The sequence below is a fragment of the Chinchilla lanigera genome, unplaced genomic scaffold (genome assembly GCF_000276665.1).
Source record: "Chinchilla lanigera isolate Chin_1 unplaced genomic scaffold, ChiLan1.0 scaffold00032, whole genome shotgun sequence".
In the NCBI taxonomy this organism is placed as follows: Eukaryota; Metazoa; Chordata; class Mammalia; order Rodentia; family Chinchillidae; genus Chinchilla; species Chinchilla lanigera.
In genome coordinates, this window is record NW_004955433.1 from 23,286,627 (window position 1) to 23,311,412 (window position 24,786).

The 24,786-nt window shown below is 36.7% G+C and overlaps 1 protein-coding gene across 4 annotated transcripts in view; it reads right to left on the bottom strand.

Annotated features, from left to right (window-relative positions):
• Nucleotides 1-3,403: 3,403 nt before the first annotated feature.
• Nucleotides 3,404-24,786, bottom strand: part of Ccdc79 (coiled-coil domain containing 79) — a 42,857-nt gene continuing 21,474 nt past the window's right edge. For 2 of the 4 annotated variants that reach the window (XM_013516114.1, XM_013516115.1), the window contains exons 12-18: nt 23,301-23,461; nt 19,677-20,020; nt 16,972-17,036; nt 16,571-16,666; nt 7,892-8,041; nt 7,554-7,616; nt 3,404-3,606 (exon numbers count right to left, since the gene is read on the bottom strand). In XM_013516114.1, coding sequence (XP_013371568.1) covers nt 3,419-3,606; nt 7,554-7,616; nt 7,892-8,041; nt 16,571-16,666; nt 16,972-17,036; nt 19,677-20,020; nt 23,301-23,461 — 1,067 coding nt within the window. In that variant the 3' untranslated portion in view covers nt 3,404-3,418. Of the gene's footprint in view, nt 3,607-7,510; nt 7,617-7,891; nt 8,042-16,570; nt 16,667-16,971; nt 17,037-19,676; nt 20,021-23,300; nt 23,462-24,786 lie in introns of those variants that run through there. The other 2 variants (XM_013516116.1, XM_013516117.1) reach the window with 2 other exon arrangements.

The window sequence follows — 24,786 nt, forward strand, 5'->3', positions numbered from 1 at the left end:
GCGCGGGCGGCCTCTAGCGGCGAGGGGTGCCGCGCCGCGCCGCGCCGCGCCTCTACTACCCGACCCGGGAGTTTAGGCGCTCCAGCTGTTTGTCCGGGCTAGGCAGGCAGGTGGACTGACGCAGCAAACCCCCAAGACTCGAGCAAGACAGCGCCATATATCTAGCGCTCACCGTGGGTCAAAGTTACGCAGTCTTACTGAATCTTACGTCTTAAACCGATGAGGAGCGTGAACCTCATAAAGTTTTAACAGAACTATCCATGGACCCAATGCAGAAGGTAGCATCCCCGCGCTTCCCATGCTATTCATTAAACTTAATATTATTAATCTAGGCGATCCTCATCAAACCCTGCATTCAACGATGGGTCCCGAAATCCTCATATCCTGGTTTTCACCTCCTCGGTAAGACCCTATTACGATTGTGAAGTAGTGAATTTTACTGCAGTAAGAAATACACTGTTTGCTTTATTAACGGTTTTAAAAAATGATATACAGGCCAGGTGAGGTGGCACGCCGCTGTAATCCCATCACTTAGGGAGGCTGAGGCAGGAGGATCGCCCAAAAAAAGGATTCAATTTGCTTTCTTCAGATGGAAAAAAATACAAAAGGGAAGGAAATGTGAAAAAGGAATGGGCAGGGGAGAAAAGAGGAAGAGAAATGGTAACGAAAGAAAAAGAAATAAAAATACATCGCACTCATCAAGGGTAACTTTAGGTGTAGGCCCTACAGGCTATTCTATAAGCAAGCTAACTTTACAAGGCATTGTTAAATATCACGAAGAAATGGGATATGGCAGAAAAGTAGCCACGTAAGTGGGTTTCAGGTGAATAATGATCCTAGCTCCGCCAAAAATTTGGCACCATACAGATCCAACAAACGTGTATCATTTGCCAGCTTGGATATGTTTTATGAAAGGCAATGGTGAAAACCTGCTGTTATGGCTTGTATCTAAATGTCCCCCCGAAGGCCTCACGCACTCATACGTGGGCATTTCTGAGGTGGTTGGATCTAAGGTGTGTGAATATGGGTTATGGACAAAACTGGATTGGTTTAGCATAGTTCTAGGGGTGGATGATGGGAAAGCCCAGCCTGGGTGTGGGTGGCACCAATAGGCTTATAGCCTGAATGAAATACTGTAAAGGGAAAGAGAGAAGGCAGGCTGTCTGCTTGCTGCTTCCTGTCTGCTAAGCCATGGAATGGTTTTCCTCTGGGATAACCCTCTGCCATGCCTTGCTGCCTTGGAGTTAACCTCTACAAACTGTGAGCTGAAACCTCTAGGAACTGTAAGCTAAAACAAACCTTTCCTCCTTTAACTTCTGGATGTCAGGTATTTTATCCAGCAAGGAGAAAGTAACTGAGACACTCATTATATGTTAGAAGTCTGGGAGGAGGAGGCAGTGTTCAAAGTCATAAAAGGGCAACCAGGGAACTTTCACAGCATAGAAGATGGAGCTGAAAATCATCAGTCAGTGAGCTTAAAAAGCAAGGAAAAAAAAAAAAAAACTGACCAGTTGGAAAGGAAAAGATAACAACAGGTTTATACACTATCTTTCTTTTCTTCAAAGAATACCACCAGGTAGGAGGCTGCTACAGACATAGCAAACGCAGGCTTCAATAGGGCATGTGGCAATTCACAACACAGACAAAAAGATGAAATGCAGGCAGGACTGAAGTTTGTCAGGAGGGGGATGGTAAGCGGCAGGGAGTACCAGTAAAGGCTGCTAGGGGCCTGCCCCTGGCCAGTTCAGGGTGCCATCAGTGATTGGATCAGGATGTAGCTGCTCACACAAAAATGGTATGGATGACCTGAGGCAGAAAGGCTGCCTAAAATACCTGGATAGCAAACTGAGCACAGACTAAATCTAACAAGATGAAATTTAACAAAGAAACTAAAGCCTGCTGTGGGGTTTAACAACAACAAAAACCCACCATAAAAGCAGGATAGTAATCATTTGAAAATAAAAAGTAAATGTAAGCCTTGTATTAGCTATAATGTGAGAGATTGTCATGTAGAATGTGAAAGTGTCTTAGGTCTACAAACTCTCATTGGACCTAGCAAAGAAGCTGACTTAGATGTGGGCCTTAGGATCACATTTTTCTTTGGACACATTTTACAAACAGATATGTGCAGTGGTAGGTGACTAAGATCATAAGGGACAGGACACTGCCCTGCTATAATATGAAATAGCCAGAGGTCATCAGCATGAAGGATGAAAGATGTAATATACACTAAAAAAGCTAAAGCTTACACTAAAAAGAAGGGAAACTGCCCATATAATATGGACTTATTCAAAGCAACTTCACATTTAGCCTTTACAAGAAGAAACATTTTAATTAACAAAATGTAAAACATTGATTTAGTGGGTGAGGATCTCAGCTGAATAGCTTGGAACTATTCTGAGTTCCGGGGAGGAACTTTGTTACTAGGCAAAAATACTAATATCCAAATGGCTCACATAGTAGGTCAGAGGCTGCTACAGACATAGGAAATGCAGACTTCAATAGGGCATGTGGCAATTCATAACACAGACAAAAAGATGAAATGCAGGCAGGACTGAAGTTTTTCAGGAGGGGGATGGTAAGCGGCAGAGATTACCAGCAGAGGCTGATAGGGGCCTGCCCCTGGCCAGTTCAGGGTGCCATCAGTGACTGGATCAGGATGTAATGCCTACAAACTGTGAGCCGAAACCTCTAGGAACTGTAAGCTAAAACAAACCTCTCCTCCTTTAACTTCTGGATGTCAGGTATTTTATATAGCAAGGATATATAATGCCAAATAAAGTTTAGAGACTGGTAATTTTTCTTCTGAGCTATGTTCTTGGAGCTTAAATAAAGGAATATTACTAAACAAATATTTGACCTTATAGAGAAATTTTTTTACCAACCTCCTAAAGTGTCTTTCCTTTAGAAATTATTGTAATGATTTGAAGAGTTCCAAGTGTCACAAAAATTAATTGAAACTATTCCTGTTTCCAGATTCACTGTCCTATGAGGGTTTAGAAGAATATATATATATATATATTTTTTTTTTTTTTTTTTTTTGGCTTTTCTCCGGTACCGGGAACCGAACTCACGACCTTGTGCTTGCCAGGCAGGCGCTTTGCCGCTGAGCTAAATCCCCAGGCCCTAGAAGAATATATACTTAACATTTTATATCTTTCAAGGCACTTTGTGCTTGTGTGATACTCAGGCTTGAACTGAAGGCCTGCTCACTGATACATCCACAGCCCTTTTTAAATTTTCTTTTCAAAAATCATTTGAAACAGGGTCTTACTGAGTTCCTAAACTCCCCAGGCTGGGCTCAAATTTGTAATCCTCCTTCCTCAGCCTCCCAAGTGCTTGGATTACAGGCCACCACACTCAGCTCAATGCACTGTATTTTGAAGAATTCAGACTAAAAACTGATAGCCTCTTTCAATCAAGGAACTGCACGTTTGGAGCGTTTGACCAGGTTGTAGTATTTGTGTGCAAGGTTCACAGCCGTCCGTCCTTGCTGAAAGGGAAAAGACCACAAAATTGAATTCCAATGATTTCCCATTTTTTTAACTCCATGGAGAAGGTAATTTACTTCTTCCTCAGTAAAGTTTTTACGAATTCTTCTTTTTTCTGCAATAAAAATTGTAGAATACATTAGTACTTGCTAAAAAAAGGAGTGTTCATGAGACCCAAGTAAGTGCTAACTAGAAACTACAAAGAAAATTTTGTGTCTGCGGTACGGATCATATGAAAATCCCCTTCAGTTTTAAAAAACAAACACCTACTGTTAATTTAGGTGCTACCATGAGGTGCTTCAATAATTGTAACTTAATCTACTGTAAGAATATCCTTAATACCTTTCAAGCAAGAAACAAAGTTTATAAACATTTCATTGTTAATGTAAAATTCCTGTGAGGAATTACCTCTCTCACAGATACAGTCTTCCAAAGGGCTCCATAACTTCATAAAATAGAATACTAACACTTGTTACTTTTAGTAGGCTCGATTAATATTTTTAAGAATAAGGATCTTTTGCCAGGGATATAGCTCAGCGGCACAAGACCTGCCTTGAAAGCAGAAGGTCCTCAGTTTGATTCCAGGTATCAAAAAAAAAAAAGAAAAGAAAAGAAAACCAAATAAGAATCTTTTAAAAGTTAAAAAACATGTTCACTACCTATATAGGTGCTCAGTTTGATTAAAACTCCAAAAATAGGGAACATAATGGTGAAGAAAGTTTTTTGATTGTGTGTGTGTGTACGCGCACACACACATTATTTGAAATAGAACTTAGGATCTTTACTCTGACCTGTGTAACAAGCTCTTCTTTAATTTCTTAAATTTTGAGATAGGGTCTCACTAAGTTGCTAAATTACCAAAGCAGGCTTGAACTTGAGATTCTCCTTCCTCAGCTTTCCAGAGTGCTGGAATTACAGACATGTGCCATTATATCCAGGTTGACTCCCTGGTTTTTGAGCAATACTTTCTTAAAAGAATACAAATTGATAAGCAAGTATTTCTGATGATAATTACTGGGAAATATTGTAAGTTTAGTTTTTTTTCATTTATTGTTGACTCATAAAATCACTGTAGATAGATGCTGGAGAGTAGTAGTTTGTATTTCCACTTAAGGCTTCTATTTACTTTAGGACTAGATATAGTTGTGCTTGGTCACCCTCAGAAAATCTTGCCCTTGAAAGGCAGGACTATTAGCCATTTGTTCGCCTTTCTAATATAAGAGCCACAGTTTAGACCTTTTAAAATAGAAGAGAAGGGGTTGGGGATTTAGCTCAGCAGCACAGCACCTGCCTGGCAAGCACTAGGTCATGAGTTCGATTCCTAGTACTGGAAAAAAAACAAACCAAAATAAAATAAAAAATAAAATAAAATAAAATAGAAGAGAAAATCTTACCAACAGAAAGCTGAGAAATCATTGTAAATAATATCTTATTATTACTTAACAGTATTACTCAAAAGCAGCTCCATGAGGCAGGAACTTGTGTCTAGTTTGTTAATCATTGTATTCCCAGTACCTAGACTAATATCTCAGACATAGGAGGTGATTGTTACAGTAATACATACCTCAGTTCATGAAAGCTTGTTTTTGAACAATTCAGTTCACAAATGGAAGCATTTGGCAAAATTTTGCGTTTGAAAACTCTGAACTCTCCATCCAGTGATGAACATGACTGTAGCCATGTTCCCCAGAATGGTGGCACAAATTAAGTTCACAAACCAAGGTACCACTATTATTGATTAAATTCTCTGAAAACTTATCAGTACTTGACAGTTTTGGGGCTACTAGAAAAATGTGGCTATGCAAGAAATAGTTTTTACCATCATTTGTTAAATGGTTTGAACCCAGTATAATTAGGACTGGATAGGTTAAAACTTTTGGGATACTGAGGGGCTGAAGCGGTTCAAGTAAAGCCATTCTATTCCACTGCGGCTGCCATCTTTCTGACTCTTGTACTTAGTATCTGTGCCCCAATCCTTAAAGGTTTCCACACCAGAGTAGTGGGCAGCCTGCAGGAAATGGTTGTACACACTAAGCCTTAGCTTCTTTAGTGCTCATAATATTGAATGTGTATTAGGACGAGCAGGTAAAAATGGGCAGGAAGGTTCAATCCCAGAAACTCTTACTTTCAAATATTTTCTAGAGGCCAGGCACAGTGGCATATGCCTATAATGCCAGCACTCGGGAGGCTAAGACAAGACTGCTGTGAGTTCAAGGCCAGCCTGAGCTACACAAATGAGTTCAAGGCCAGTCTACACTACATACTGAGAGACACTGTCTCAAAAAAGCAACAAAACAAAAATCCTCTCAAGCTACCAATCCACCCTGACAGAGAGCCCTGAGGAAACCCAAATGCCTAGATACTGCAGTGGTCCAGCACTCACTTATGAGTGTAAGCTATAATAAACGAATAGTGGTAAAATATCCTAATACAAAATGGAAATTTATGAAGAGGAAAAAAATGGCAAAATACCAAATATTTGAGGTCTGTTTGTAAAGATGTATAAGACCAAACAAAGCAAATACATAACAACTAAAAATATTCTGTATTCATTTACATAGCAAAATCATCTTCAGAGCTTCATGAAACAGCCATAATTTATACATTGATTATATTTTCTCAGGATGCCTTTGTAAATTCTAAAAAAGCAGGCCAAATTATTTAACTATTTGGTTTTAGCTAAAGTAAGTCTAACCTACAAATCAGATGTATGGTATTTATAAACTGAATATTAATAGTATTAAGATCACTCACAATCAATGTATACCCATAATTATGGTCTTTAACCATAATTATGCCCATTTCATGGGGCTCTAAAGATAACTGTGCTATGTAAATGATATAGATATTTTTACTAGTTATATATTCGCTTTGAGGACATGGTGAAAAAAATCTCTTACTAATTTGATTTCAAGATTTTCTTAAGAACAGTATTTCAAAGTGCAGCATGTCTCTATGGAAGTAAATTTCTAGTAGCTTCTACAGGAAATAGTACTTCAAAAACTGAATTTCTCTATAGTGGTGCTGTATTTAATTTACATGCAGAAATTTTAACCCAGAAAAAGACCTAGATATATAAAGTAAATTGGAAATTTCTTTCAAGTTTTTGGCAGTGAAAATAGCCAAATAAGTATTACATAAGACAAGATGTTTCCTAGATGTACCAAGTCCATATGTCTCTGTAAGAAATAACACAGTAGTTCTACTGATATTACTAATCTCCATTGCTTTTGTTTTTGTTCTTATTTTTGAGACAGGGTCTGGCTATACAGTTCAGGCTGGCCTTGAGCTCACTTTGTAGCCCAGGCTCATCTCAAACTCCCAACGATCCTCTTTCCTCAGCCTCCCGAGTACTGGGATTACAGGCATAAACCACCACGCCTGGCTCAACAGCTTAATCTTAACCTGCAGGTATTAACTCGCTATGGATAGAAGAAAATGATAATGTTCTACATATCTCTTTGATAAATTTGGAATAGTAATAAACTTGAAATGTTAACCTTGCAGTGAAACTAAAATTGCCATAAATTAACTTTTTAAGAAGCATTTTGAATTTTAAGCAGTGTGTGTTATTGAGATTTATACTATTTGTCCCATCAAGTTTGGCTGTGTGAAATGCTAGAGTTATGAACAAAAGCCTTCTGCAAAGTCTCTCTGAGGCACTTGTACACAGAAGAATAATTTTGTTCTTAAAATAGAAATGTGACCCAAGGGATAGAATAAAGGTTTCTGGAGAAGGACTAACACTTGAAACTAAGTTCTGATATTTACCAACTTACCATTACAAGACTTAAAGGAAATAATATCTGTAAAACACCTAGCACATAACAAGTGCTTATTAATGTTAGTTTTCTCCTGCTCCTTTCCTAGCTGGCAGGCACTGGGTGAGCAAACATGATGAAGAAGGGAAGGGGGTGTCTTCATTCTTAGCAGGGATAATACTTATCAAAATGGGTTCTCTTTTAAGATCCATTAAAATGAGGCTAGAAACAACCACTCAGCTCTTCTCTTTTTGCTTAGGGGTATGAAATTTAAATTTATTTAAAAATTAAATATATTCACTTATTCCTCCAGGGATAGTAGATTTATTAATAAGTTGTCTTCTACGTGGGGTCAGCAGAATTTCTGAAAAATATGGAAAACATTTAACAATCTGAGTATTAGTATATTAATTACATTAGTATGATGCCCCCCCCCATTCTAATAGGAGATCTTTGATAAAATGGAAAGAATTTTAAAGCACCAGAGACTGACTCTACTTCCTAGGTACATTTTAAAACTGGTTGCTTAGAGACAGATTTTCTTTTCACATTATTCTAACCACTAATTTTTAATATACTTAATACTGATCGTTCACAAGGTATACATAATTATAGTTTTAAAGTCGTTGAATTAATTACTTTTGCTACAAATAAGTGATTTCCTTAGTTCATTTTTATATCTGTCTTCAGCTTCCACAATGACTTTGTGACGATCACATTGGTATGGGCAAGAGTGCAAGAGCTTGGTAAAATTTCGGCTATTCAGGGGTTTTCCTACTGCTATGCAACCTAAAAGAAAACAAATTAAAATGATGTATAGATTTTACAAAATACCTACTAACAAATCTATGAAAGCAAATATCTATACGATAGTAATTGAAGTGAAACCATGAACTTAATTACAAATATTGCACATAATCCAAAGTCATGCAAGACTAAAGACAACAAATACATTACAATAAAATAAGCAGTGGAATAGAGATGTGAACAGACAGCAATAGTGATATGGAAAAGGAGCATCTAAGTTGGGTGGAGTGGTGCACAACTGTAATCTCAGCTACTCTCAAGATCGAAGCAGGAGGATCTTAAATTCAAAGCTAGTTTGGACAACTCAGTAAGACCTTGTTTCAAAATTAAAAAGCTGGGAATATAGCTCAGTAGTAGAGTGTCCCTGGGTTCAATCCCTAAGCATCACAAAAAGAAAAAAAAAAAGAACGAAAGGAAAGAAGAATCTACCTTGGTTCTTAGCTATTAAGGGAGAACATCCAAAAGCCAATCATCTCTTATCATTTAAGCATTTTTTGACTAGTACATAGCACAGGTTAATACTTTTATGTTCTAAGCACTTTTAAAAATTTTATTTTAAAGAGAAAAAAAATTTCAAAACAAGATAATAGGGGAGTAACAATGGTTAATACATTGTGTATTGTTATCTTTAAAATAGTTACTGAAAGTACAAGATATGGAGTTTTAAGAATTGTAATAGAAAATTATAAACAATAATAAGGGGCAGAATATACAACCCCCCCATATATCCATCTCCCAGCTTCATTAATTATTTACAGAAAATCAAATTTTGATTACACTGTATGTACACTGGAATGCTTGCATTAAGATATCAGTATAATCTAATATTCAGTGTTCAAATTCCCCCATCAATTCAAAAATTTATTTTTACAGTTAGTTGGTTAAATCATGATCCAAAGTCCATCATTACCTGTGGTTGCTGTCTCTTTCATTTTTATTTTTTATTTGTTTATAGTACTGGAGATTAAACCCAGAGCTTCATATACACTAAACATGTGCTTTACCACTGGATTCCACCCTCAGTCCTTGAGTTGCCTGAAGTCTATCAGTTCTCTGCTCTTTATTGACCTATAGAAGACACTAGGCTCTTGTGTACTCTGTAAACTGGTAATTAGATATGGATGAGTAATCAGATTCATGTTCAAGTGTTTTTGCTACAATGCTTCACAGGTAGTATTGTGTGCTTTACACTGCATCATATAAAGAGGCACTTGTCTCTTTTTTAATGTCAAAATGGATTAGTGGATTTAGGTAATATCAGACATAGTATTGGGGACAGCATGACTTCTCCAAACTAGGAGTAAAACTGGACGCTGCCACCCTCATTTCCTATTTCACGATTTTCATATAGTTCTTGCTTTTCATCCTAACAATCACTAAAAATTCAGCTTTATAAAGATAGAGCATCATTGTGCTAGGTACAGCGGCACATGGCTATAGTCCCAGCTACTCTGGAGACTAGACAACAGGAGGATCACTTGTCTCAGGAATTTAAGGCCGCCCTAGGTAATGTAATGAGATTCTGTCTTAAAAAAAAAGACATGGCATTAAGAGGAATGTGGTACAATCTAATGCTGAAACTATGAACTATCTTGAGTTCATATGGTATCTGAAAGATGGTCATTATTGTTGTGAATTCATTGCAGAGCTCTAGGGAGTGTGGGTGGACAATTTGGGAATTGTGGTTTTAGATTCATGAAAGAAAAGAGTTCAGGGCCGGGGATATAGCTCAAAGGCATAGCGCCTTGCTTGGCAAGCGCAAGATCTTGAGTTTGATTCCTGGTAACACCACCCCCCAAAAAAAGAGTTCAAAGGAACAGTAGTCAACAATACAAACACAGAGATGCTAAGGTGGGTAAGCCTTTTTTTGAGACAAGGTTGTACTATGTATTCCATGCTGGCTTGAACTCACTAACTCTCTATGTAGTCTAGGCTGGCCCCTCCTGTCTAGGCCTCCTTAGTGCTGGGTTCATAGGTGTGGTACACCTGGTAAGACCTTTTTTTTTTAATTATTAGTTTTAGAAAGTAAAAAATAATTAGGTATTTATTTACTTTTTTGAGACAGGGTCTCACTATGTAGTGTAGTTCAGGTTGGCCTTAAACTCACTCTGTGGCTCAAGCTGGCCTCGAACTCGCAGTGATCCTCCTGCCTTAGCCTCTACATGCTGGGATTACAGAAATGTGCTACCATGTCTAGCAAACCTGTAAGGTTAAACAGAATGGCAAAAGAAAAAAAATCCAGGTTTCAGAGAGTTAAGAAGGGAATGAATACACTGAAAGAGAAAGGCACAAGAGAGAAATCTGGCAATAAAATATGGAACGAAGAGTGGATGAATACTTGAAGGATAACAAATCACACAAGGAACTGTGATGAGGGGGAGAAAGTTTGAGGTAGGGTCTCCCTATGTAGCTTAAGCTTATATTGAACTCACTGTGTAACCCATGCTGGCCTCAAACTCATAGTGATCCTCCTACCTCATCTTCCTGAGTGCTGGGATTACAGGCATGCCCAGCTAGATTTTTTTTTTTAAATAAGGAAAAATGAATATAGTCTAAGGTAGGGCAAAAGGAGTTAATGGAAGAGATGAAAGGAAAAGATTTTGCAGTTATTAAAGTGGGCAGAAGAGATGGGATTCAGATTATGACTAGACATCAGGTTTAGAATAATATAGATAAATATCTATATCCAAAATGGAAGAATAACTTCCTGTATAATGGCACCAAAATATGTGTCCTGAGCACAATGCTGAGTGGCCCCCTGCTAGACCACCTTCTGTGACTTCTATTGGCTGCAGACTACATGGAAAGGACTCTGGGAGATACTCAAGCCACAAAATGCTGTTGTTGGTGACTCACACCTGAAATTCTAGCACCTGAAACTCAGATGCAGAAGCATCATCTTTGAGGGTAGCTTAGCTACCTAAGATTTAGAGGGAGACTGTATCCAAAATGGCAGAGTAGTGAGTGCCAGCAATTCACCTTCTCTAGGACAAAGTGTTTAGAGTCTGGAAAACAATAGCTTAGACAGGAATCAGAGTAAGTGGAAGTTACACAGGAACCATGAGGGAAGCGACAGAGGAGACGAAGATAGGATTAAGTGATACAGAAGAAATAGATCACACTGCAGAGGAGACACCATGCAGCACCGTGACAATGGCTGGCTAGTCACCAACCAAGGAAGCAAAGTGAAACTAACATTTTTGTTTATGGAGAACCAGAGAACTGCATTAGGACTGAAAGAATCACTGAGAAGGGCTGGGGATATAGCTCAATGACACAAGTGCCTGCCTGGCAAGGGTAAGGTTCTGAGTTCAATTACTAGTACAAAAAAAAAAAAAAAATCACTGGGAATTGGAACCAGCAAGGAAAATATGGGACACTGCTTCCACAGTAGCCTTCCACAGTCAACAGTTGGTGAGTGACCTTGGTACAGCACCAGAAACCACAATTGCAGAAGAAGACCTCGAGTAGAGAAGGTCTGAGTGCTTGAACCTGGGTCCCAGAGCAACCCCATAGCTGCTTCACACTGCCAAGTTCCCAGAGTAGATGAGGGAGACAGTCAGCCACGGGAGACTGCTGGCAGTTAAGAGAGCAGACTGAGGAGAGTCCCGCTGAGAGGTAAGGGCTGGTGAACACAGATATGGCTCCTGCAGTCAACAACCAAAGGGTCACAAAGGAACTCTAAGAAGAAATTGAAAAATTTTTAGAAGTTAACAGCAGTGATGGTACAACTTGTCAAAATATCTGGGACAGCATAAAAGTAGTAATAAGAGGAAAATTCACTGCAATCAATGCTCACGTTAGGAAAACAGAGCAAGCTCAAGTAGATACGAAACAAATTTATGAGAAATTTTAAGATACTTGAGAAAAGAACAACAAACAAGCCCCAAACTGAAATTAAGGAGAGAAATTACAAAGATGAGAAAGGAAATCAATGAAATTGAGACTAAAAAAAAGTAAAAAAAAAAAAAAAAATCAACAAATTGAAGAGCTGTTTCTTTGAAATAATAAATAAAATACATACGCTCCTAGCCAGACTTAACAAGAGAGTGAGAAAAGACTAGTATCAATGCAACTAGAAACAAAAAAGGTGCTGAGCATAGTGGCGTACGATTGTAATCCCAGCACTGAGGAGGCCAAGACAGGAGGACTGCTGTGAGTTTGAGGCCAACCTGGGTTACAAAGTGAGTTCATGGCCTGAATGAACTACATAGCAAGACCCTTCCTAAAAGGGGGGAAAAAAAAGGTGAAATCACAGCACATAATGTGGAAATACAGAAGATCATAACTACTTCAAAAAATTATATTCCAACAAATTAGCAAATTTTGAAGAAATGGAGATTCCTAGATTATAAATTGCCAAAACTAACCCAAGAAGGCATAAATATGCTTAACAACCTATTAACAAGCAATGAAACTGACATATCAGTAAATAATCTACCAACTAAAAAAACTCAGGCTTTGATGGATTCACTGCTGAATTCTTCAAAACCTTGAAGGATGCTAAATCACCAATACTTCTCAAGCTCTTCAAAGAAACTGAAAGGGATGGAGTGCTCCCCAACTCATTTATGGAAGCCAGTATCACCCTGACCCCAAGGACCGGATAAAGACCCAACTAAAAAAGACAACTATAGGCCAATGTCCTTAATGAATATAGATGCAAAAATCCTTAACAAGATATTAGCAAACAGACTGCAGTGCATTATCCAAAAGAGTATACATGATGATCAAGTAGGTTTCATCCCAGAGATGCAAGAATGGTTCAAATACATAAGTCAAAAGGTAATACATCACACAAACAAGCAAGGTCAAAACCATATGATCATATTAACAGATGCAGAAAAAGCTTCTGACAAAATCCCACACCCCTCTATGATAAAAAACCTGAAGAAAATAGGTATATAAGAACCATACCTGAATATGATAAAAGTTATGTATAATAAATCAATAGCCAGCATCATTTTTTTTTTTTTTTTGTCTCTTTGAGACAAGATCTCACTATGCAGTTCAGGCTGGTCTCAAACTTGCAACAATTCTCCTGCCTCAGCCTCCCAAGTGGTGGGATTACAGGTGTGCGCCACCACACCCGGCTCAGCATCATATTAAATTGGGAAAAACTAAAAGGGTTCCCACTAAAATCAGAAATAAGACAGGATGTCCACTATTATTTCTTCTAATGAACATAGTACTTGAAACATCAGCCAGAGTAATTAGGCAAGAGACAGAAATAAAACGGATACATATAAGAAAAGAAGAACTCAAACTATCATTATTTGCAGATAACATGATACTCTACATAGAAAACCCAAAGAACTCTAACACTTAGAATTAATAATGGACTTCAGCAATATAGGCAGGATACAAGATAGATCAACACACAAAAATCATTAGCATTTGTGTGTATCAACAGTGAATAGGATGAAAAGATTATGAAAAGAATACCATTCACAGTAGCTTCAAGAAAAATGAAATTCCTTGGAATTACTTTAACCAAGGAAGTGAAAGACCTCCACCAAGAAAACTCCAGTACTCTGAATAAGAGATTGAACAGGACATCAGAAAATGGAAAGATGTCCTCTGCTCCTGTATAGGTAGAATCAATATTGTCAAAATGGCCATAGTCCCAAAACTGTTATGCAGTTTCAGTCAAAATACCAATAGCATACTTTCCAGATCCATGAAAAAACAATTCTAAAAATCATATGGAACAAGAAGAGACCAGAATAGTGAAGTAATTTTGGACAACAAGAGCAAAGTAGGAAGCATAACAAATCTGATTTCAAGCTATACTACAAGCAATAATGATAAAAAAAAATGGCATGATACTGGAATAAAAACAGATACGTGGATGAATGGAACAGAACTGAGGATAAAGAAACTTCCTCCAGACACATTCAGTTATTTGATCTTTGACAAAAGGGCCAAAATTATATGTTGGAGGAAAGATAGCCTATTCAACAAGTAGTGCTGGGAAAACCACTTATCTGTGTGCAGAAGATAGAAACTGAACTTTTATCTCACACCTATACTAAATTAAAATAAAAATGGATCAAAGATCTAAACATTAAAACAGAAACAATCCTACTGGAAGATAAAATAGGTAAAACACTTGATAATGTAAGTATAGGAAAAGATTTTCTAAACAAAACCTCCAGTGCACAAGAAATAACAGCAAGAGCCATCAAATGGGAATACATCAGACTAAAAAGCTTCTGCACAGCAAAAGAATCAGTCAGTAAAGAGACAACTTACAGAATGGGAATAATTTTTGCCAGCTACTCCTCAGACAGAGGACTAACATACAGAATATGCAAAGAACTGAAAAAAAATTAAATCACCTAAAATTAAAGATCCAGTTAATAAATGGGTAAGAGAAAGTGTTACAGCTCGTTTAGAATTTGCTTAGCAGGTTTTCTGGTGTCTGCCAGAACCCTTACCCCACAAAAAAATGGGTGAGAGAAATGAACACACTTTATAGAGAAGAAATACAAATGGTCAACAAATATATAAAAAATATTCAGTATCTCTGGCCATTAGAGAAATGCAAACTAAAATATCTTATTCCAGAAAGAATGACAATCATTAAGAATTGTAATTCTTTACATTTACATCAGAAAGAGTCAAAGGTGTGGTTTATACTGTAGAGGGCAGCTATATCATTGTACAGTTCTAGCTATATCAATCAAACAATAATAAACGCTGGTAAGGTTGTGGTGAAAAAAGAACCTTCCTTCATTGTTGGTGGGAATGTAAACTAGAACAACCATTATGGAAATCAGTATGGAGATTTCTCAGTGAACTGAAATTAGAAATTTTGTATGACCCAGTGACCCTTCTGCTAGGTATCTTCCCAAAAGAGCTTAATACTACAGACATCACACTATAGTGATATATGCATACCAATGTTTATAGCAGTACAACTCATAGTAGATAAATCCTGGAAATAACCCATATACCCATCAATAGATGACTGGATAAACAAAATGTGTTATTTATATATAATGGAATACCACTCTGCTATAAAGAATGACACATTTGTGACATTTGTAGGAAAATGGATATACCTGGAATATATAATGTTGAGTGAAATAAACCAGACACAAAAGCTTAAATACTGATGGTATTCCTCATTTGAGTGAAGCAAAGTACAAACAAAAAATAATAATGGATAGAAAGGCATAAGGAGATGGATCTCTTGCAATAGGGAAGTGATCCAAGGGGAAAAGTGTGAGGGGTAAGGAGGAGGAGAAGGGGAAATAGGAACCTCAATTAATTGAAACATTATATGCCATATGCTAAGATTAATAATATCAACAAGAATGAAAAATAGAATAGGGGAATTGGAGAGGAGAGAGGGAAGGGGATAAGGTTTTAAAAAAAGACCCGTGGTATGTACTTGTAATCACTCCCCAAGATGCTTGCGAACTACATGAACTGCAAACATGTAATAATGAAATAAAAAATTAAAAACAAAAATGGAAGATATTCTCCTCTATTTATTTATTTTATTTTAAATTTTTCTTTGGTTTCAGCACAACTGGGGCTTCACCCCAGGGTCTTTGCACTGAGCTATATCCCTAGGCTTAAAAAAAAGTTTTTTATTTTGAGACAAGGGTCTCAGTAAATTGTTTTAAATTACCCAGCCTGGGTCAGAAATTATAATCCTCCTGCCTCAGCCTCCCAGAGTACTGGGAATATGGCATATGCCACCAGGTCAGGCTAAAAATAATGATAGTCTGAGCTGAACATGGAGTCCCTTTAATTTTCTCAGTAGAGTGCAGTAGTAAGCATAAGCAAGGTGGGTATGGGGGTGTGTGCCTGTGATCCCAGCACTAAGGAGGCTGAGACAGCAGGATTACTGTTCCAGTCCAGCCTCAGCTTCATAGAGAGTTCAAGGCCAGCCTGGGCAACACAGTGAGGCCTAGTCTCAAAAAACCAGGAAAAAAAAGCCAGTAAGCATGAACAAAGAAGAAATATTGGGATGTAAAAGAAGAAATGAGATGGAATAAGTACTGTAGAACATTATAAGAATAAGTACTACAGGACATTATAGGGCATGCAGCACTAGAAACATTTATTATGAAGATAAAAATAGGTATTAATACTTAATGCCTATATTTGGACCATAATCCAGAATACATATCTATTTATTTGTTCTCTAAAAACATAAAAGATGTCTGTTTTTCTCAGTAAAGGTAAACCTAAAGATGGCACTAATTGTGACAAAACAGCAATAATAAAGTGATAAATGAGTATCAACTGTATTATGTAAACAAACGTTTTAATTTTTTCATGGTCCAGATTGTTATTTCTCCAAAGGAAATGAAGTTTAAGTGACAAAGGTAGAACTGTCAATTCTAGTAAAAAGAATTAAGATGTGTTACATACATGAACCAACTCCCCATGATGAATGCAATCATGTACTAATAAAAATTAAAATTAAAAAATAAATACTAGCTAAATACATCAAGTCTTAATTATTAAACAATTACAACTAAAAATATTTACCTGAGCATCTATAATTCAACATTTTGGAACAGTTGTTAGTTGACTGAAAATTGACAACTTCTTTATTTATTATGTCTGAACATAATGTAAATGGATCTGGAAAAAAATTACAAAATGCAAGATTTTTTATTTATGAGAAAAGTCCTGACATTTATAAAATTTATTAAATTTCAAGATTTTCATAAATTTTAGCACAGTACTACACATCCGGTCATCCTGGTAGATAAACACAAAAATTCTGGACATCAGTAAAAAGTGCTAGAGGCATTTACATCAGAAAGAGTCAAAGGTGTGGTTTATACTATAGAGGGCAGCTATATCATTGTACAGTTCTAGCTATATCAGTCACCTAAACACTTATTTTCTTGAAAAACAAAAAAATAAAATATATTGAATCATACCTATTTCTGGTAACTGCTTCTTTCTATTCTTGACAATGTGAGTTGGATGCTTAAAAGCATGGTCACTAAAAAATAAAACAAAACAAAACCACAATTTAAAAAGACATAAAATTACTAACAGCAAAGATAACTATTTAGGACTAGGTATGGTGGCAAATGCTTGTAATTCCAGCTACTTGGGAAGCTGAGGTACAGAAGGATGTCAATTTTGAAGACAGCCTAGAAAATTTAGCAAGGCTCTATCCCAAAATAAAAATACAGAAAAGACTGGGAATGTAGCTCAGTGGTGGAGTACTTGCCTAGCCTGTGTGAAGCCTTAGGTTCAATCTCCACTACTGGAAAAATACCCAAATGTGTGTGTATAAGCAGTGTGATTCTGGGTGTTTAATAGGCATGTAACCTGGAACCAGGTTCTCCCAAAATCCACTGCTATAGTTTGGATGTTGACTGTCCCTCAAAAGTCCATGTGTAAAAGGTTTTGTCTCTAAGTTGGCACTGTTGTGGACTTTTAGAAGGTGGAACCTTGTAGGAGGTTCTTAGGTCACTGGGTATGTGCACTTGAAGGAGACCCTGGCCAGTCCTTCTCCTTTTGTTTCTCAGCCATGAAGTGAGTGGCGTGCTCATAACATAATATACTGTTGTTGTCAGAGGCCAAAAGCAACGGGCACCTCATTCCCCCTACCATTTTGTTGCCTCAAATATTTTGTAATAAAGACATCAAGCTGACTAATACATCTATCAAATTATCAAAGCAGGGTCTGCAACAGTTTCTAGAACTGGAGTTATATAATATCCAGGGAACAATACTAATGATACCAGCAGAAACATGGAAGAAAAACATTATGAAAAGAAGAAAGGAGGAAGGAATGAAGGCAAAAAAGGAAAGAACAAAATCAGTGGGAGAAAAAAAGCATACAGGGGCAGGATCACAATGTATTAATTAATTATAATCATTTAGGACCTGCATTAAAAAGTCCTGAAGTAGAGTGTGGGGTACATCTATAATCCCAGCCCTCTGGGCAGCTGAGGCAAGGGAAGGTTCCGAGTTTGAGCCCATCCTGGGCAAGTTAGCAACTTAGCAAGATCCTGTCTGAAAATAAAAAATAAAAAGGGCTAGAGATATTGTTCAGTATGAGGGCCTTGGCTTCATTCTCCAATACCATGGGAAGAAAAGGAATACTTCCTGAGCCAGGTAATGGTAATGCACACAGACCTGTAGTCTCAGGAACCAGGAGGCTGAGGCAGGAGAACTGATTGCACCCATGAGTTTAAGACCAGTCTAGGCAACACAGGAAGATACTATCTCAAAAAATAAAACCTTCTTGATTGCCAAAATATTTTTGTGTCTGATGAATAAATCCTTAATGAATAAATGTAAATTTTAATTTCTAACACAGTAACAGGTAATATACAAAAAAGCAAGAGCTGTAGACTAGCAAACAGACACAGCAATAGCTATAATTACAGATATCTGTCTATATACATGTATTTGTAGAAGGTACTGCCATCAGAGGAAAAAGCATTTAAAAATATAACTAGTAACAACTCAGTTGATATGAATAACACTAAAAACATGGTTGAAGTAGTGTATTAGTCAAATTTTCTGTTCCTGGGACAAAATATTCAACTTTCACAACTTAAAACAGATGAGGTTTAATGTGGCTCTCACTTTCAGGGGATTCAGTCAATGATCAGCTAGCTCCAAGGTGGAAGTATCATGACAGAAGGGTGTGAAGGAGGGAAGATGCTTAGTTCATGATGGCCAGGAAACAGAGCAGAGGACGGTGGCAAAGTGCAAAGGATCCAGAACCAGATACAGACTGCAAAGCTGGCCTCCATGACTCACTCAGACACACCTAGAAGTGTGCTTCACTAATCCTCTAGGTGGCTCCAAAGCCAATCAAGCTGACAAATAAGCTTAACTGTCAGGTAAAAGTATGGCCAACTCTAAAGGAAGAGGAAAGTACAGATGGAAGGCTTGGATCAGAGGGGGGACCAAAAGTATACCTCACTGCTAGCCAATTCCAAATCAAGTCAAAATTACCATTAAGAATGACCTTGAAAAGGAAAAAAGGTGTAGTTATGGTGTAATCAGTCTTCCTGATACTTACTTCACCCTGAAACTATCCAGAACATAGTCTTCCCTTGATTTTTTTTAGGTATAAAAACCATCGGAATAAAACAATACAAGAAAGAATAAGAAGAAAACCTAACCCCCAGGTCTAGCCCTACAGCTACCTGTGAAGGAGAAAGTACCTGTACTGGAAACAAAGTACAGGAAACAAACAAATGGGCAATGCTAAACTAGATTTTCATCACAGCCTACTCCCTTTATCATATTAAAGTTATAAATTGATTTCTGATATGATGCTGATTAATTACCAATGCTTGCATAGGTAAAGGGCTTCATTTAGGTTTTCTTTTTTGAGTGTACTTTCTAAAATTCAAATCTGATTGTCCTTCAACTTAAAATTCTTAATGGCTCCCCTTACCCTATGAGTTAAAACCAAAAATCCTGAGTAGGACATGCAAGGTCCCTGATGAACTTGCCCATATCTACTCATCCAAATTTTTTTGCAGATATTTCCTACTTTAGTCTACTCCCAAAACCATACTTTATCGTTTTTTATCCTCAGTGTTAATAGTGTCACACACAGTAGTATACAGTGCTTGCTAAGTAAAGAAATGTACAAGTATTAAACTACCTTGACTGAGAAACAAAATCCTTTTTGTTAAAAGTCGTTTCTTCATGTAGGTTTTGATTACAGCTTGAAGTGGCTTTATGCACAGTTTCATTTTGTCCACTGTCTGTACAGCATGCATTAACTGGATTTGCATTATTTAACAGTGTCTTTGCTTGGTCATCACTTGCACAAGCTGTAGAAATGACTCCATAGGACTTATAGGGCTGGAGTTGTTTAGGCTGGCTTTTAACCTTATCTTCTTCTGTGGTACCTCCAACATTATCTGCATGGAGATGTTTCAGTGTATCTGGAATGTTTATTTTCATAGATGAAATATTCTTATATTTTCCTCTTTGTATATTTTCCTATAATTAAAAATGACAAATTATTTAAATATAATTAATTTCATTATAATCCACTTTACATTTTTTTGTGTGTCTTTTTGAGACAGGGACTTACTGTGTACTTCAGGCTGGTCTTGAACTCACTACGTAGCCCAGGCTGGCCTCAAATGGCAATCCTCCTGCCTGAGTGCTGAGATTACAGGCAGGTACTACCATGCCCAGCCTATTTCTTTTAAATAATGTAGAAGAATTATGCTTATGACCATCAATAGAACATATATAATAACAAGGACACTTTACATTAGGAATAAAAAGGGAGTTTATTCAATAAATAATGTTTGGACAATTAGGGAGCCACCTAGGAAAATAATCTAGGCATCTGATAGTTACATAAAAATAAAGTCAAAACTGATTTGGTGAATGAGAAAAAAAAAGATAAAAGTGAACAAAATATTTAATTTTAAAAATACATATATTCTAAAGAAAATCATATTTTAATATTCTCAAGTAGAAAACCTTTCTTAATATTACATAAAATCAATAAATCATAAAGAAGAAAACTAAATACTTAATCACATAAAAATTTTTTATGTGTGGCACACACCTGTAATCCTAGCAACTCAAGAGACTGAGAGCAGAGAATTACAAGTTCAAGGCCAGCCTGGGCAACCCAGCAAGACTCACTCTTATAATAAAAATAATAATGGGATGTGGCTCAAGAGTACAGTGTTTGCTTCACATGTGAGAGCTCTAGATTCAGTCCTTAGTACATGTGCACACATGTACCCACACGCACACAAACAATTTCAAAAGTGGTCTTAGAGACCAGGATAGACAGATTCAGGGAAGAAAGGAGAAAAGCACAACCAATAGCAATCAAAACATCATGAAATAATAAGACCATGGGATAATTTTTAAGTAACACTAATTAAGGGGCTGGGGATTTAGCTCAGCGGCACAGCACCTGCCCAGCAAGCACAAGGTTGTGAGTTTGATCTCCAGTACCGGAAAAAAAAACAAAAACAAAAAAACAAAAAACACTAATTAAAAAGATCAAAATACCACAGATAAGTGAGCAACAAGATGAACAGACAGTTCACAAGACAGGAAACATAAATATCTTTTAAACACATGAAAAAAATCCTCAATCACACATGTAATAAAAGAACTAAATATTAAAGCTACCTAGAGATATCTTCCTCAGATATCACATTGGTAGAAATAGGGTATAGGGAAACAGACACTCATGAATATAGCTGATAAGAGTATATATTAGTATAATATCTATGTAGAAACAATTTAACAGTAACCTTCATAAAAAAACTGCACATCTGTAAAAAAAAACCTACAGATTACTTTTAAATGTGTACAATATTAATGCTATTAATTAACACTTTAAAGGCTAAAAGTTGAAAATAACATTTATCAGAAAAACAGCCAGTATATACATCCAGTACTCTGCAAAAGAAAAAAGTGAGTTTCTAGTAAAAATAAATTGAGCAACTAGGTGTGGTGACTAATACCTGTAATCCCCACAGAGGCTAATGAATCATATATTTTAAGTGGTATGGTATGTGACTTATATCTCAATAGAGCCATTACAAAAATGTGTGTATTCACATATATATCTTCATATGCATACATAAATGTACCAGGAATTTAGAGTTGCTTACACTGGTAAGCAACGGGTATTAAATATATTAAACAGGTTTACCTATTTACCTAAATAGGTTATATTAAATATAACCTAAATATCCATCAATAAAGTACCAGTTATAACACATCTAAAATACTAGTTACTACTCAGTTTTTAATACAATGTTCAATTGTTATGTTGAACACATGACTAGATGTCGAGCATAGTATCAATGATATAATATATGTGTAACGTGAAAATTTCCATTTTAACCATTTTTAAATGTACAGTTCTGTGGCATTAAGAGCATTCACAATGTTGTTCAACCACTGGCCCCAGTGCCTAGCAACTACTACTCTACATGGATATATAAGACAAAAAGTATATGTACATAGAAAAAATACTAATGTGTATATACAGTCATGAGCCACACAATGATGTTTCAGTCAACAACAGACTATACGTGACAGTGGTCCCATAAAATTGTAACCAATTTGAAATATTACTATTGCCTAGTAACACTGTACACATCATGCCATCATTACACAATGTATTATTATTCATGTGTTTGTAGTGATGCCACCATAAACAAACCTACTGCATTGCTAGCTGTATAAAAGTATAGCAAGTATTATTATGTGTAGTACATACTACTTGACAATAACAAATGACTGTGTTATTGGTTTACATATTTTCTTTTGATTATTTTAGAATATATTCCTTCTATTCTCAAAAAACAAGTTTACTATAAAATAATATGCTGTTTTAGATTAGCAACATCCTCACACATCTAAGTTTACTGCATCTCTTTTTTTCCTTCAGTACAGCCACTAAATCTGGGGCCTTTACACTGAGATACAACCCCAGCCCTTTTTAAATTTTTATTTTGACAGGGTCTCAGTACGTTACTCAGGCTGGACTCTAACTTGCAATGCTCCTGCCTCAGCCTCCCAGAGTGCTGGAATTACAGGTGTGTGCCACCACAGCTGACTCTCCTGTGTGTTTTGATTGCACCAAGAGGCCAAATCAAGTAGTCATAGTGGTGTGATGACATCCTGATGTTCTCATAATGATGAAATTGTCTTGGCCAGGTATGGTGGCGCACACCGGTAATCCCAGCATTTGGGAGGCTGAGGCAGGAGGACTGTTGCGAGTTCAAGACCAGTCTGGGCTACAAAGTGAGCTCGAGGCCAGCCTGAACTGCATAGTGAGACCCTGTCTCAAAAAGACAAAAAAAAGACACTGTCTTGTGATGCATTTCTTAGGCTGTATCTCTGTCAAGTGATATATGATTGTATCTGTAAGTGTTTACTGGGTGTGTGTGTGTGTACATGTGCACATTCGTGCCTGCGTGTGTGTGTGTGTGTGTGTGTGTGTGTGTGTGTATTTGGGGTTGGGTAGGTAGGGGGAAGAGATATTATTAGAATATTTATTCTCCATCTTGAACTCCTATTATGTAGATATTAGATCTCATGGCTCTTCTATATCTCATCATTTCAGTCATTATTGCTGCTTTAAAAATAGTTTTTGTTCTATGTCTAAGGATATTTTCTCAAATACTACTTTAAAAAAATAATTTGGGAAGAAGAAAAAATTTTACACCTTAATCTCTGTTAACAATATTTGAAAAAAAATTCTTATATTGTTTGAAACAAAGAAGCCAACCTCATTTTCTTCTCTTTCAAGCAGGTCTATCCTGTGCAGGATTTCTTTTGCTGTCTTCCAGTGCTCTTCAAGATTCTTTTTCGTTACATTTACGTCTTTTAATTGGTCTGCTTCATTTTCATCAAAAGAATAGTCTCCTACACTTAGACATAATTTCTCAGCTTTGTAATACAGAGGAAAAATGATCGGTTTATACATTACTAGAAATGTTACATTTTAAAGACAACCTCATGCCCTACCTCACCCCTTATGTAAATTTCATCCATCTAGGCTATTTTAAGTGTACTAAAAGTAATAGAATAAGTACTCAGGAGAGGCCCAGGACTCAAAAAGTCATAAATTAGACTTTTCAAAGTTACAAGAAAAAAGAACGGCATCAAATTATGTTATTCCAGACACACAAAGACCCTCAGGAATATGGGTATTGGTTTAAAGTGGGGTATTTTGTTGTTCTATTGTAAGGGATTGAACTCAGGAACTCACACATGGTAAGCATGTGCTGTATCACTAAGTAACATCTCCAGCTCCAAAGTAATTATTTTTAAAAACAGTATTCATGAAATGGTTCCTTCCTCTATCTTTTAAAAAATATATTATGTCCAAATTTTCCCTCCACAAAAATAATCCTCATAATGGTTATGCCCTCTGTGCTTCTGCCACACTAGTCATTAATTCCCTGAAGGCACCAGGCTCCCTCTTACCACTGAGCCTTTGTCCCTCACTGTTGCTTAGGCCCAAGACACTCACCCGTAATAAATTCCCTTCTTTTTGCATGATTAACTCTAGTCATTCAGATCTCAGCTCAAGAATTACTTTCTTCCAAAGACTTTTCTGTTTTAAGTCTAGGTCTGATTCCTTTGTTATAAATTCTGAATCATCACGGTCCATCTCTTCATAACCCTTACGTCTTTTTGTTGTTGTTGTTTGTTTTGGTTTTTGAGACAGTGTCTCACTATGTGCTCCAAGTAAGCCTTAAACTTGCTAAGTAGCTCTGAATGCACTCAAACTTTTGATTCCCCTGACTCAACCTCCCAAGTGCTGGGATTACAAGTGTGCCCTAGCATCCTGGTCTCCTTCAATTCAATTTACATGAATATATAATCTCACTTTTAAAGTTTTATATTGCTGTCTATTTGAGTTAAACTAAGCTCTGAATACATATACTGTGTTTTTCCTGTCACTGTATCCCCAATGCCCAGCACAATGTCTAGCACATAATAGACATTTTAGCATATTTTAAATAAATAAATGTCTTCTATATTATGATTTAATAATAAATCACTCTCAATTTTTACATCCTACAAACTGAACTTGGCTGCATGGCATAAAAATATGTGAATTACCTCTACTGTTGCTCTCTTCTAAATAGGTCTATATATGCTAAAAGTACCCTAGATTTTATGTCCAAATTATACATTCTGCTTCTATAAGAAGAACCTGGAGGCTAAAAGGGCATGGCTCATTGCAGCAGATACAAATTCTTTTT